Here is a 13752-nt window from a genome sequence, read left to right on the forward strand (position 1 = left end):
CTTGTAAATTTCAGATTTATAGGAGTGGATTAAATTCTGTTTTTAGAAGTTATATAGTTTGATGTCGCACTTTATGTTTGTTCCATGCTTCTAGTTGTTTTCCTTTAGAAGATGGAAGACCATTTGATGTTCAATTCGAATTATAAAACTTGTAAATTTCATATTTATAGGAGTAGACTAAATTCTATTTTTAAGGGTTTAATCACCATGAGGTTGCTCTACAATGGTTTCATATTCTTCTATTTGTTTTCCATTAGAAACTAGAGATCTTTGCATGCTTATGTTTAGGTTCACGATTATATCCTATTTATGTTGCTAAGCATGCACATGCTAAGCTGATGCACAAGTCTATGTTTAAGCTTACGATATGAAAATTATATGCTTTTGTTTAGGTTTACAATTATGCCATGTTTATATGTATACATGTTCACACTATGTTTATGCACAGAATGATGTTGAAATCCATGCTTAAGCTTATGTTGTGAATTTACATGTTTGTGCTTAAGTTTATGTTCATGTTCATGTTCCTCTTATGTCTGATTACGATACTATAATGTTAATGATAATGATAAAGATTTAATGAGGATACCATGAGGGAAAAGGTCCCAGAGGGAGCCCGTTTACGGGAAAAGGCCCCAGAGGGAGCCTAATATCAGGTAATTTGAATATAACAATAATGATAATAATAAAGATTTAATGAGGATACCATGAGGGAAAAAGCCCCAGGGGGAGCCCGTTTATGGGAGAAGATCCCAAAAGGAGCCCATTTACAGGAGAACACCCCAAAGGGGGCCCAATATTGGGTAAGTTGACTATGACAAAATGATAATGATTAGATGAGAACACCGTAAGGGAAAAGGCACAAGAGGGATCCCATTTACAGGATAAGGCCCAGAGGGAGCCCAACATCGGTTTTCCATGTTAGGCCACGGCCCAGTGATGAGAGTTGCTGACGCCCCACCGCTAGGTACCATGGTTTTACAGCTGAGATTGATTAATCGACAATATGATGATAGCTAGTCACTTTCAACGATCCTTACCTTAAAAAGATTTATGAGATATTATGCTTATGTTTATGCTGACGTTATGCTTATATACATGCTCATGATTATGTCTGTTTGTATGCTTATGGTTATACTTACATTATATTTATATACATGCTCATAATTATGTATGTTTGTATGCTTATGTTTATGCTCATATTATACTGATGTACATGCTCATGATTATGTAGGTTTGAATGCTTATATTTATGCTTACGTTATACTGATGTACATGCTCATAATTATGTCGGTTCGTATGCTTATATTTTTGCCCTGATGCTTATGTCGATGCCTATGCATACGTTCGTGGTATGTTAGTAAGAAGGTCCCTAGTTACCTAGAATGTGATTTCCCTTAGTACACTAGATTATAGGTGCTAACTATTGCATGACATAGTTTTGAATATGCTAAGTCTTTTGACTCACAGACTTTAACCTTTTTTTTCAGACAAGAGAACAAATAAGATAGGAGACATTAACCAGTGAGTCAGCTCGGAACCATGACAATACAACCCGAAGGCCTTCTAGTTTAAATTCCGCATTTAGCTATGTTTTTTTTTCGAATTGTCTATGTAATCTTTATTTGAACTAAGAAACTGCTATGAAAGTATGAGCAAGTGACGCCCATAATTACATTTATGAATTGTAAAAAAGGGGAAAAACTAGGGGTGTTACAAAATCTATAAAATATTTCAACTTGCTCATTCAATATAATTTGTTCTCCAAAATTGATAATTGTACTTGCAGGATTTGATATATTTCTTTTACTTTTCTGTCATATAACAAAACAATAATCAAGTTATGTATAATTTACTCAAATATCTTTAGTAAAATAAAGTTAAACTAAATTTAGTTACTAATTCTATGTAATAAATTAAAACATAAATGACAATTATGAAATTTAAATGAATGCAAACATAAATAACATATACTCTAAAAAAATATTAAATTTTCTGATAAGTTAAACTAAGTTGATGAACTATGAAAAATAATATGATGAGATATATACACATATAAGAGGGTAGATTAGAGATGATATAACTTATTTAGATTAAGAGATTCTTAAATAGTATTAGGTAGGAAGTATGACATAGAAGAAATCAAAATGGATTTTGTACCAAAGTTAAATAGTATTAATTATTCATCTTGATAGTATTAATCTAGCTATTTAGATTAAGTATGTTTTAGAGAATTCATCTTGATACTATTTCATAAATAAAGCTATAATGAAAACTAAATGAACAATTAAAAAAAAAACTTATACTCTAAAATTTTTACCTTCGGAGATGATGATGTATACTTCGACATTCTTGTAGATGTGGTAATGCGGCGCGACGAGATAAGAAGGAGCTAGCACAGTGAAGCTAGTGAAGCCGAAGTTTGCTGTAAAAGCTTCCTAGATAGAATATAGTAGCCGGTGAAGGATATGATTTAGACTTCAAAACTTCCAGAGAACAAACAAGCCAATGGTGACGCCGGTGGAGATGGATAAGCCAAATATCAGGAGGATTGGTGATGCAGGACTTCATCGGTGAAACACTGAGCGTCGAGAAGAGCAGCAGGACTTCGTCAGTGAAATACTGAGCGTCGAGAAGAGTAGCTGTGAATCGCTAGGCATTGGGAAGAGCAGGCGACATGGTTCAAAAGGGGCGACGTGGTTCCAAGGAGCGTCGAGAAGAGTAGGTCGAAAGAAGGGATTTAGGGTTTTACGTTTTTTGAAGATAAGCAAGACGATGTCTCAAACGTTCTTACGGGAAAATGAAAAATAATTCGGGACTTGCTTTAGAAGATCATCCGAGGTGGACGACCACGCGGACAACCATAGATGTGGGCGATGGGTAAAATTGGTACAACATACATGAGCTAGTAATTTTAAAAGTAATATACTTGAAATAGATACTCGGTAAACTTAATTATTTGGTTCCGTAAAAAGCCGAAATTGATGGCGGTGGACTAGGTATGACAAATTTGAATCTAGTATCTTTTGTGTTCACTGATTTAATTTTGTGGGTCACAAATTTGATATTGTCCGTTGAATTATTGAGTGCAACTAATGAAATTAGCAGACACATGCGTGCATTTTGTATTGCCCGAGCGTCACGAGGAGGGAAGGAGCTAGACGGGTTTGTCAGACATGCGCCGTGCTCGCAAAAGTGATCAGAATCTGGCCAGATTATATTTCGGGAACAGTGCGGAATTGGAAGTCTCAGTCAATCCTGATGGGGAAATTTGTACGCATGGCTATGGCTCGCAGTATTTCCAAGTGATCCTTGACTCCGGCCAGTTTGTTTGATAATCCTGATTGTGAATGTGTCTGCGACTCTATCCAATCTCACAATTGGCAACAAAAGCACGCCTAAGCCAAACATATCATCATCTTAATTTCTGTCTGTCTCTATTTTAGAGGATTCCAGTCTCGTACGCCTTCTTCCTCCTCTGCCCAATGCCCATGGTGGTGATTAATTATTTTGGAGTTGCTGCTGCTCGCCTTGGGGCAACCACCACCTCCTGAGCAAGCGAGAGGTCGCGTCTTAGCTCTGCCATGGCCTTCGACATGAGCTACTGCCTGAGCTGGAGAGTGGCGGTGGAGGCCAACAATGCCCGGGCGTGGCGCACAGTCCCGGCGCAATGCGTCCGCTACGTCGAGGACTACATGCTCGGCGGCCAGTACTGCCGGGACCTCGACACCGTCGTCGACCAGATCTGCGTTTACATAAACGGAATTACGGCCGCCTCGGACGGGATGGACGCTTGGATTCTCGACGTCGACGACACCTGCCTGTCCAACACCCTCTACTACAAGGACAGGCACTTCGGGTAATCCACGTACGCCGTAAAACTTGGTCGATCGGTCGATATTTTTTCTAAATTGACGACGACTATATATAATTATTTTAGCGGGGATCCATTTGACCCGATGGCATTCAAGAGCTGGGCTCTGAGAGGGATCTCGCCGGCCATTCTCGCCGTGCTTAGGCTGTACGGAAGGCTAATAGAGAAGGGTTTCAAGGTGTTTCTTATCACCGGAAGGGATGAAGAGGTGTTCTACTTGTCCACTGAACATAATCTTCACGCGCAGGGCTTCATTGGCTACGAGAGGTTGATCATGAGGTGAAAAGAGTTTTTTTTTTTTTTTTAATACGATTTATATTACGATTTTTTCTTTCTGGAAAGAAAGCCCAATAATAATAATAATAATGATGATGATTTTTGTGCGAGGTGTGTATAGAAGTGCAGAGTATAGAGGAGTAGCCGCGACCGTGTTCAAATCTGCGATGAGGAAGCAGCTGGTAGCTGAAGGTTTCAGGATCCGAGGAAACGTCGGCGATCAATGGAGCGATCTCTTGGGCGATTGCACCGGCGATCGCTTTTTTAAAATCCCTAATCCCATGTACTTTGTTCCATGAACAACAACAACTATTCTTACTTTCTCTGACTTTCACTTTATCCAACAGAAGTAGTAATTAATATGCCAACGAAGTTGCTTAATTGTACATCTAATGCATTCTTAAATCATGAAATTTGAGAAACTTGGAAATTATGAACTTCCATACAACGATATGGGCAGAGCTATTTTCAAGCCGATTTTATTTTATTTTATGTCATAGTTCAGTGTGAATCATAATTATCATGTGCATCAATATCATCTAATTTTCTGTAACCAACTTAATGATTGTTGATTCAATAGTTCTGTTTGATGTGTCATATTCTGATTTTGTTAGATATTGGTATAGTAGCTGATACTATACCGGGAGTGAATTGGGAGTTTTCTAGGTAGGCAAAGAGGATCAATAGCCCTGTTAAGTTGAAAGTCAAAGTCAAAGGGGCCTAATTACCTTGCCCGACTACCTGCTCCGTTCAGTCAGTCCACTCCTTGATTCCTCCAGTTCGTCCAGTAAACTCTGGGGGTTCAGCTCTCCAATCTAGTACTCTGTTCAACTCCAATTGATTCATCGATTCTATGGGCTTAGCTCTCCAACTACCTATTCCATTTAGTTCGTCCATTCCTTGACTCCTCTCGTTGATTTACCCGACTCCAAGTCTTCAAGGACTCAGCTTCTCGATCAACGTTCTGCTCAACTCTATCCGATAATGTCGACTCCACGTTTTGCTAAGCTACATTCGACCTCGCTAATTTGACTCCAGGTGCTCAACCTCTCCCGGTCTCTTCAGATTAATCATCCGACTCTTTTTTTTTTTACTTAATGGGTTAGGCCCTTTATCCCAATAGATCCCTATCTAGTGGATTAGTACTATAAATATCACAACACGTGAATTGTCAAAGTATGTGAAACAATATGATTATACAAATATATAGATTATGAGCGATGTCATATCATGAAGATATAACAATGGGACGTTTTCTTTATTATAATATGACATTCAATTAACAAAGAAAGAATATCATTTCATCAAAATTATAAAAGAAGCCCACATTCATGAGCAAGGTATGCTAATACCTATGCGCACATACATTTTTAGTCCTCTCCTCTATTGTTCATATTCTTTATTTTCTCTTCTACCAGTGACTGAGTGAGAGCACCTTGACTTTCTTTCTAATGCTTTGTTCCCTCTTCTCCCTCTCTTTCTTGTAGACCTCGAAGACTCCCTTGTTGGTTAACCCCCTGTTCTTCAACTTTGTCAACACAGATGATGACGATAATTTACCGGTGGCTTATTGATCGACGACTAAGCAGGAACAGTACTTAGCTGTAGTCCATGATTTATTTTAGTTGTGGTGTCACAGCCAAGCTCGGGTAGATTTTTCAATCAGCTCTAGTATTTCAATTTTTTTTTTTAAACAAAAGAACTTTTCTGCAAGAATTTTTTGCGTTTAACATTGAAGAATTGACCATTTGGGGGAAAAGAGAGATTTTCATGTGTTAAATATTATTATTGCTTTTAGATTTAAATAATAATTTTTTTTGTTCACTTCACAAGTCCAATTTGGATACTTATTCTGTTTGTGATTATTTAACTCGTGCTATATCTACATTTCCAAATTCATCATAAAAAAAATGGCCATTATATAAATTCCTAAACATATAAAAGAGACAAACTAGGAGTTACTTTGTCTCAACAAAGCGACTTTTTTTTTATCCAGCTGCGAACTGATTTAACTGATTAATTTTGAAAATAATTGATCCGGTAAAAAAAGTTACGCCAACCATTAAAAAAAATCCAAAAACAAATCCGAAAATATATAAATTTTAATCCTAAAAAAATCTCCACCAAAATTTCCTATTAACAACTATACAGAAAATCTAAAAAGCAAAAATGGATCATAACGGACAATTCACTATCATGAGCGAACAATCCACTATCACGAGGAATTTAAACAATCACATATGTATGACATGTCTTGTATGAGTTTCTGAGGCTCTTGGTGCATGAGTGATCTTTAATATTGCCAAATTAAAGTAAATAGAACTTAACCATTCAATATTAACTACTAAAATCCAATCCAAATCTGCACAAGTCTGTTTGGAGGTGGCAAGAACAATCAAAATTTGTTAACCATCACAAAGTAAAAGAAAGTTCAACTGAAAATTTAACCTTACAATCAAGGACTCGTCTCAACTTCGAAAGTGCTATGAATCTCAACTGCAGATATTACAAACACCAACCAGCGAAAAACAAATTCAACTAAGTGCTTGATTTTCTTGTGCGCGCAGGCTAAATTTGGATAAATCTACTGAAACGAAGCAGATGCAGGACCAGCTCCATATCCTCCACCTCCACGGCCAAATCCAGGTCTGCCACCACCAGCACCCTGCACAGTTACACAATTTCCATAGTTGAGATGCGAATGCTACCAATGTGTTGTAAATTGTAGTCTCCCGAATGAAATAAACCATATGCAAGTGAATAGAAATGCACGACCACTGTTTATACCATCTCAAGAATTCTGAACCCAACTAAGGCGTGTTAACTACAAGGGGAGAAAATGGCTAGGGAAAGAAGTGAGGTAGGGGGAAAAAAGTTATAGGGCAGTGATAAGAAAATGTTTCTGTAGTTTGTGCTAGCTTAAAACATTGGTCATTGGAGGGAAGCTGTTTTGTTGGAGGAAAGGAAATAGGAGAGAACGGATGGAATACTTCAAATATAGAAAGACAAATAACAAATGGATTTGAGGTATTTCTTATCTTCTAGAGTTTCCATCAATTTGGATAGAAACAGAATTGGCTTATGCTAGGCTCCTTAGATTAATGAAAATAGTTCGTTATACAACCTGCGTCCCAAATATCAAATAATTCTTTCATAATTCCTAAACGGCTTTTGTAAACTCAGGAGCTCAGCACAAACAAAGATCCTAAACAGTTTGGGAAAAAAAATATATGGATGGGCATACATGATCAATCAATGTAAACAAGCTCATTCAAGTATTTTATAGCATACAACATACACTAGTGAAATAGTGCATCTAAATTGCTAAAACATTTCGAAGTTTCATTGGCATATTTGATATCATATTACAACAACAACCAAGTCTTATTTCATTAAGTGAAGTCGACTATATGAATCCCTTTATGTCATTGAACTCTATCTCCTATTATATTATCTATACTTAAATAAATTGTAGCTTATTTTATTGTTGGTTAAAAATTTTATCTTATTTTATTGTTGCTAACCAAATCTTTTTTGGTTTTCCTCTTCCTCGTTTGATATGTGTGTTTGTCATAGTTTCACATCGCCTAACTAAAGCATTTATTGATCATCGAAGTCCATATCTGTGCTATCTTAAACGTGCCTTTCGGAATTTTCTTCCAATTGATGCAACTCCGACTTTCTCTATGCTTTCATTTCTTATTCTGTCCATCCTCGTATATTCATACATCCACCTTAATATCCTCATTTTTGCAACTCTCATCTTTTGCTCATGTGCTCAAGTCATAGCCCAACATTCAACTCCATATAACATAACATATCCAATTGCAATTTTGTAGAACTTTCTTTTAAATTTTAAAGGTACTTTACGATCACATAAAACATCAGACGCTCTCCTCCATTTCAATCATCCTGCTTGTATTCTATGTAAGACATTTCTATCAATCCCTCCATCATCTCTTATCTTAATAATTATCTTATTACGTCTAATATTGCTAAACTTAAATTCCATATATTTTGTCTTTATTCTATTAAGATTAAAACATTTTCCTTCTAGTGTTTTCCGCTAAAATTCTAATTTAACATTTACTCCTTCACGTATTTCATCTACCAAAACAATATCATTTACAAACAGCATACACCACGGTACTGTGTCTTGAATGTGTGTGGTGAGTTCATCCATAATTAGTGTAAAAAGATAGAGACTTAGAACTGATCCTTGATGTAACCCTATCTTTATTGGAAATGCTTCAGTTACTCTGCTTGAAGTCTTTACTTTGATCGTTACATCCTCGTACATATCCTTAATTAGTTTAATATATGTTACGCTAACACCTCTCTTTTCTAGAATTCTCCATATAATTTCTCTTAGAACTCTATCATAAACTTTTTCTAAGTCAATGAATACCATGTGTAGATATTGTTTTTGCACTCGATATTTTTCAATTAGTTGTTTAAGAAGATGTATAGCTTCTATTGTCGACCTTCAAGGCATGAACCCAAATTGATTTTCAGTCATTGTGACCTTCTTTCTTAATCTTTTTTCTATTACCTTTTCCTAAATTTCATGATATGATTCACTAGTTTAATACTCTTATAGTTTGTGCAATTTTATATGTCTCCCTTATTCTTATACAAGAGAACTAAAGTACTTACCCTCCATTGATTAGACATTCTTTTTATTTTCATTCAATACCTTGTTTCCCTAGGCATTTTCATACCTCTATCAAAATATCATTTGGTCCCATTAAAAGTTTGTTCTACTTCTGAAGTTTGAATTCCATGATAAATATTTAAATTTCTATACTCATTAGACCTACTTAAATTATCTAAGTTAAGTTGGTCACCTAAATCTTCATTAAAAAGTTGATGAAAATACCTCTTCCACTGTCATTTTATTTCTTCATCGTTTACTTAGTACTCTATTACATTCATCTTTAATACATTTTATTTGGATAAGATTCCTTGTCTTCCTTTATCCCACTTTAGCTATTCAATAAATCATAAATGTCTCTTTCCTTTTTTTTTATCTAATTTTTTATATAATCGTTCAAAAGTTTCATTATTTGCTTCATTCACTACTTCTTAACCTCTTTCTAAGTTATTGTATATTTTTTTAATTTTTTCTCATTCTTACAAATATATAATTTTTTATAAGTTATTTGTTTTTTCTTCACTTTCTCATTTTACTACTAAGATTCCTTATTTAGTGATGTATGTCCTTTTGACTCACCGAGTACACTCTTAGCTACTATGTTCAACTTTGATACCATCTTATCCCATGTCGTATTAGAGTCACCATATATTTAACCTAATACTTGTACTCCTACCTCCTCCTTAAATATATTTCACTTCTCATCCTTTAATTTCCACCACTTAATTCATTTTATTTCTATTGATATTATGTTTGAGGCATATATCTAATACTACTAACTTATGTTGGGTAGTTAAGCTTTCTCCTATAATGTCCTTGCAATCTTTACAAATCTTTATATCCTTTTCCTTAAAGATAAGAAAGTCGATTTGTGATTTATCATTCTCACTTTTAAATGTAACTAAGTGTTCTTCTCTTTTTTTTAAAAAATATATTAGCTAATATAAGGTCATATGTTATCGCAAAATCTAATATAATTTTTCTTTCTTTATTTCTTGTTCCAAACTCATAACTCCCATATACCCTCTCATATTCCTCATTTTTTACTCCGACATGCCCATTTAAATCACCTCCAATTAAAATCATTTTATTTGACGGAATATTCGGTAATACTTCATCTAAGTTGTCCCAAAATATTGATTTGGTAATTCATCTAATCCTACTTACGATGCATATATGCTAATTATGTTCATAATTTCATTCACCACTATTATCTTAAGAGCTATAATTTGATCAACTTTTCTAACTATTTCTATAACTTCATCCTTTAATGAACTATCTACAGCAATCCCCACTCCATTTTTTGTTTTACTCTTTCGTATGTATCATAACTTAAAACCAGAGTTCTCTATCATCTTTGCTTTCTCGCCTACCCATTCTCTCTTGAACATACAAAATATTAATTTTTCTTATAATCATCATATGTACTACCTCCATTGATTTATCAATGAGGGTTTCTAGGTTCCAAGGTCCAAATCTTAAATTATTAGTTTTCCTATCATATTTGTTCTTATCTACCCTATAATGTGAGAACTCTTGTCTATTTAACACTATACCCAAATTCTCATGAAGATATAGCGGTCCTTAACAATACGTTAAAGTCAGACCCTACAACCCAAACTTTTATATATTTAGCACTACACCCGATCCAAGTTCTAGAGATGTAGCAGTCTTTACCGAGATATTACAGTCTAACCTGCAACGCATTCCTTCTAGGAAAAAACTTAGCATTAGCACAATAGTTTAATGGATCCATTCATTGAATATTTATCATAGTTTTAACGTTGGCTAACAATCTAATGCAACATTCCTTTATTCAGGCTTGGGACCGACCATTACACAAATTAAACACACAGGAAATGCAGTTAACTTGCTTTTAAAACTATTATTTAGTAAAAGCCTTGATTAAATTGCTAACAAAATGTTCTATATTTGGATTGCTTTTAAACTCATTTGATGTGAGCTCAGAATATGCTCAAATTCAACTTTTCATGTTTCTTGAAAAAGATTGTTATTTATTAAGCTCCATACAACATTTTTATAGCGTTACCTAAAAAGTTAGATAAACTACATATTTGTCCATGATAATCTGAAATAGTTATTCAACTCCATGTAACCAAATCACAATTACAATCACAATAAATTCTAACTGGAAATACATACCCTGAAAGAAGGCTGGAATTCAGGAGGTGCACCACCCTTCTCACCAGCCTCACCTGAGGGGCCTCCAGGCCGAGGTCCTCCACGGTATCCATCCCTATCTCCAAATCTCGGTCTATCACCCTCAAACCGTGGTGGCCCTCTGGGGAAAACAACATACGGAATCGGATGTAACCAAATAATCATTAAGAAAGAGGCAAAAAGAAACTTTAAATTGGCGCATGGTAGCACCTTGGACGGTCTCCAGGAGGGCCAGAGCCAAATGGGCGTGCAGGAGGCCTTGCAGACTTTTTCAAGGTCGCAGGGACAATTTCCGAGGGAAGATTAAGGTAGGTTCTTAGGAACTCAATACCATCATTGGTGAGATACCAGTAGTAGTGCTGCCACGCAAAGGTTTCCCTCACGTACTCCTTCGACTGGAAGCTCTGCATAAGTTTGATCACCTGAAGGTTCGGCACATCGATCTCCGGGTGCTTGGCGAGGTTATAATCCTTCTTCGCGTAAAGCACACCCTCTACGCTCACAGAGAAAATACATCAATCAAATCACACCCAATAGGGAAAAAAACTGAACCTTTATACCAAAATGACTAATAAAGAAGTGAATTTCATGCATTAAAATCTACAATTAGGAGAAGATAGTAACCCTGGAAGAGGTACTTGCAGATCTCATGGCGGTTCTTCTTGGGGATGATCTGAAAACGATAAATGCATGAAACGATGAATAAATTTCACATTTAGGAACAAAGGAAACAGAAGCTTCGTTTGTCTCTCACCATGGCTGCTCACGATTCAGCGCGGCCTCCGTAGGTGAAGCAACGAGCGATGACGCCGTGAGAGCGAAGCAAAACCCTAATTCGTGGCATCTTATCTTATCACTTATACTTGTCAATACGAACCGGATCATGTTCGGCCTCCGGTTCTGGGCTTATGAATGAAGCCCACTCTAATTCATCAAGATAAAAAAAATAATAAAAAAAAACAAAAAAAAAAAACTTGATGAATTAGGAATTTTAAAAATTAATTCTAAATTTTAAAATCATGTGCTTCTCCCTCAGCTTTAAAGAGTGGAGGTCTTTTGCTTCTCCATCAATTTGTCTCGCTTTGCATATTCTTTTTAACCTTTGCCATGGAATCCATCACAAGCATTTTTCTACTTTCTTAGCTTTTCTCTTTGTTCCACCGCCTTTTGCTAGCCAAAAGAAGTCTAATTAATACATGAATTTGAACCTATACGCCACATTACAAATATTCAGCATCACGATGGATCCAAAATCCAGTTCGATGTTTGATAGGGTGAACGGATCATGTCGTCACGAGAGGTGCTCAGTTGGCGAAAGAATAGTTGATATGTGATAATGGGATAATGGATCAAGATGTATTAAAATGTGTTTATGTTGTCAAATTTTGAACATATATAAACATCAAGAATATTAGATCATAATAATAAAAAATTTATTTCCTATAGAAAGTCCAATATAACATTTATTAGTTAGATCATAACAAGCGGCCATCGAGCAGTAATGAACTCTACATGTATGATATTTCGAATATTAGTAATTAATTCGAATATTAGTTTAATGCATTCGTAATTTAAATTTAACAGTAAGCTAATTACTACCACCCCGCCGCCGTCGGATTTCGGTACTCAGACGTCGATGGTGCAGGTCGACAACTGCTGCTGGAACCGGAACGCCGGTGTCTCGCCGGCGCCGTTACTGACCGTTAGGAAAGCGGGGCAGTTGGCCTGCAGACGGTAGTGGCCGGAGATCCACGTGCCGACCTTCCACCGGAGCCGCCCCTCCACCTTGAGCTCGACGAGCAGGAGCCCCGTCGCTCGGTCCTGCTCGAGGGCGGCAGCGAGGTACGGAGCCAGGGGGACGCTGGCACCGTACAGGTACGGGGACCACACGGCGACGTCGTGGTGGCCCTGGTAACCTGCTGCGAGGGGGGCGGAGGTGGTGATGCGCTGGCCATTGAAGGCGGCGAAGGCGCGCAGATCGTCGTAGTAGATTCCAACGCGGTCGTTGGGGTTGCGGGAGGAGAGGGTGGTCTGGAGGACAGCGGTGAGGAGGTTGGGAGCTGCTCCTCCGGCGCCGGTGATGTTGAGCTGGTAGATGGAGATGGCTTGTAAGTAGAACTTGGGCTTGGAGGGGCGTAGGACGAGCCAGATAATGAGGATGAGGAGAAGGATTAAGCTGACGAACAGAAGGAGACCAGTGAGGAGGTGGCGGAGGCGGAGGCCATGGCGCCGCCCGCACGGTTCCTGATTGTCGGAATCCTTCGCCGACATGTTGTGAGAAGAGGCAGTGATTTGGGAAGGAAATATGGATACATGTATATATTGACATCACAACAAATAAAAATGAAAGGACGATAAAATGAACAAATGAATTTAATTGTGAAAACTGAAACAAGTGAAATTATGTTATTTTTTTAAAAAAAGAAAAGACTCAATTATCTCTTCCATAAAAAAAACAAAGAAAGTGTTGCAGCCGAAGTTTGCAAGGAATCAATTGGGATCAAAAGCTGATTCAAAGATGGGAAAAAAGGCGAGGGAATATATAGTGGATGTGCATCATTCATTTCGAAGTGCTTCAAAGGATTAAAACGATAAGAAATCAATCAAAACATGAACATAAAAGTTAGCCCGCAAACAAAGTTCCTGAAATTTTAAGGAGAGTATATTGTATTCGGTCTTATTCTAAGAGATTATTTTCGAACCCTGATTTCTAACAACACGACGACAATTTTACCCAACGTAATGATGCAAGAGGATTTTTTTTTTT

General features: G+C 36.8%; 3 protein-coding genes across 3 annotated transcripts; 1 reads left to right on the forward strand and 2 right to left on the reverse strand.

The window, feature by feature from the left end:
• Nucleotides 1–3425: 3425 nt before the first annotated feature.
• Nucleotides 3426–4478, forward strand: LOC122011323 (acid phosphatase 1-like). Its single transcript, XM_042567713.1, has 3 exons — nucleotides 3426–3859; nucleotides 3941–4153; nucleotides 4272–4478. The coding sequence occupies exons 1-3, from the start codon at nucleotides 3585–3587 to the stop codon at nucleotides 4447–4449; spliced, it is 666 nt and encodes a 221-aa protein (XP_042423647.1). The 5' UTR covers nucleotides 3426–3584; the 3' UTR covers nucleotides 4450–4478.
• Nucleotides 4479–6463: 1985 nt separating this feature from the next.
• On the reverse strand, nucleotides 6464–11871 carry LOC122038024 (40S ribosomal protein S10-1-like). Its single transcript, XM_042597564.1, has 5 exons — nucleotides 11740–11871; nucleotides 11610–11658; nucleotides 11196–11478; nucleotides 10968–11106; nucleotides 6464–6815 (listed from the first exon to the last, which is right to left on the reverse strand). Exons 1-5 carry the CDS (start codon nucleotides 11740–11742, stop codon nucleotides 6735–6737), a joined length of 555 nt encoding a protein of 184 aa, XP_042453498.1. The 5' UTR covers nucleotides 11743–11871; the 3' UTR covers nucleotides 6464–6734.
• A 570-nt stretch (nucleotides 11872–12441) lies between these two features.
• Nucleotides 12442–13265, reverse strand: LOC122011334 (NDR1/HIN1-like protein 1). The gene has a single exon (XM_042567723.1). The coding sequence runs from the start codon at nucleotides 13254–13256 to the stop codon at nucleotides 12612–12614; it is 645 nt and encodes a 214-aa protein (XP_042423657.1). The 5' UTR covers nucleotides 13257–13265; the 3' UTR covers nucleotides 12442–12611.
• Between the last annotated feature and the right edge of the window lie 487 nt (nucleotides 13266–13752).

The sequence above is a fragment of the Zingiber officinale genome, chromosome 1A (genome assembly GCF_018446385.1).
Source record: "Zingiber officinale cultivar Zhangliang chromosome 1A, Zo_v1.1, whole genome shotgun sequence".
NCBI lineage: Eukaryota > Viridiplantae > Streptophyta > Magnoliopsida > Zingiberales > Zingiberaceae > Zingiber > Zingiber officinale.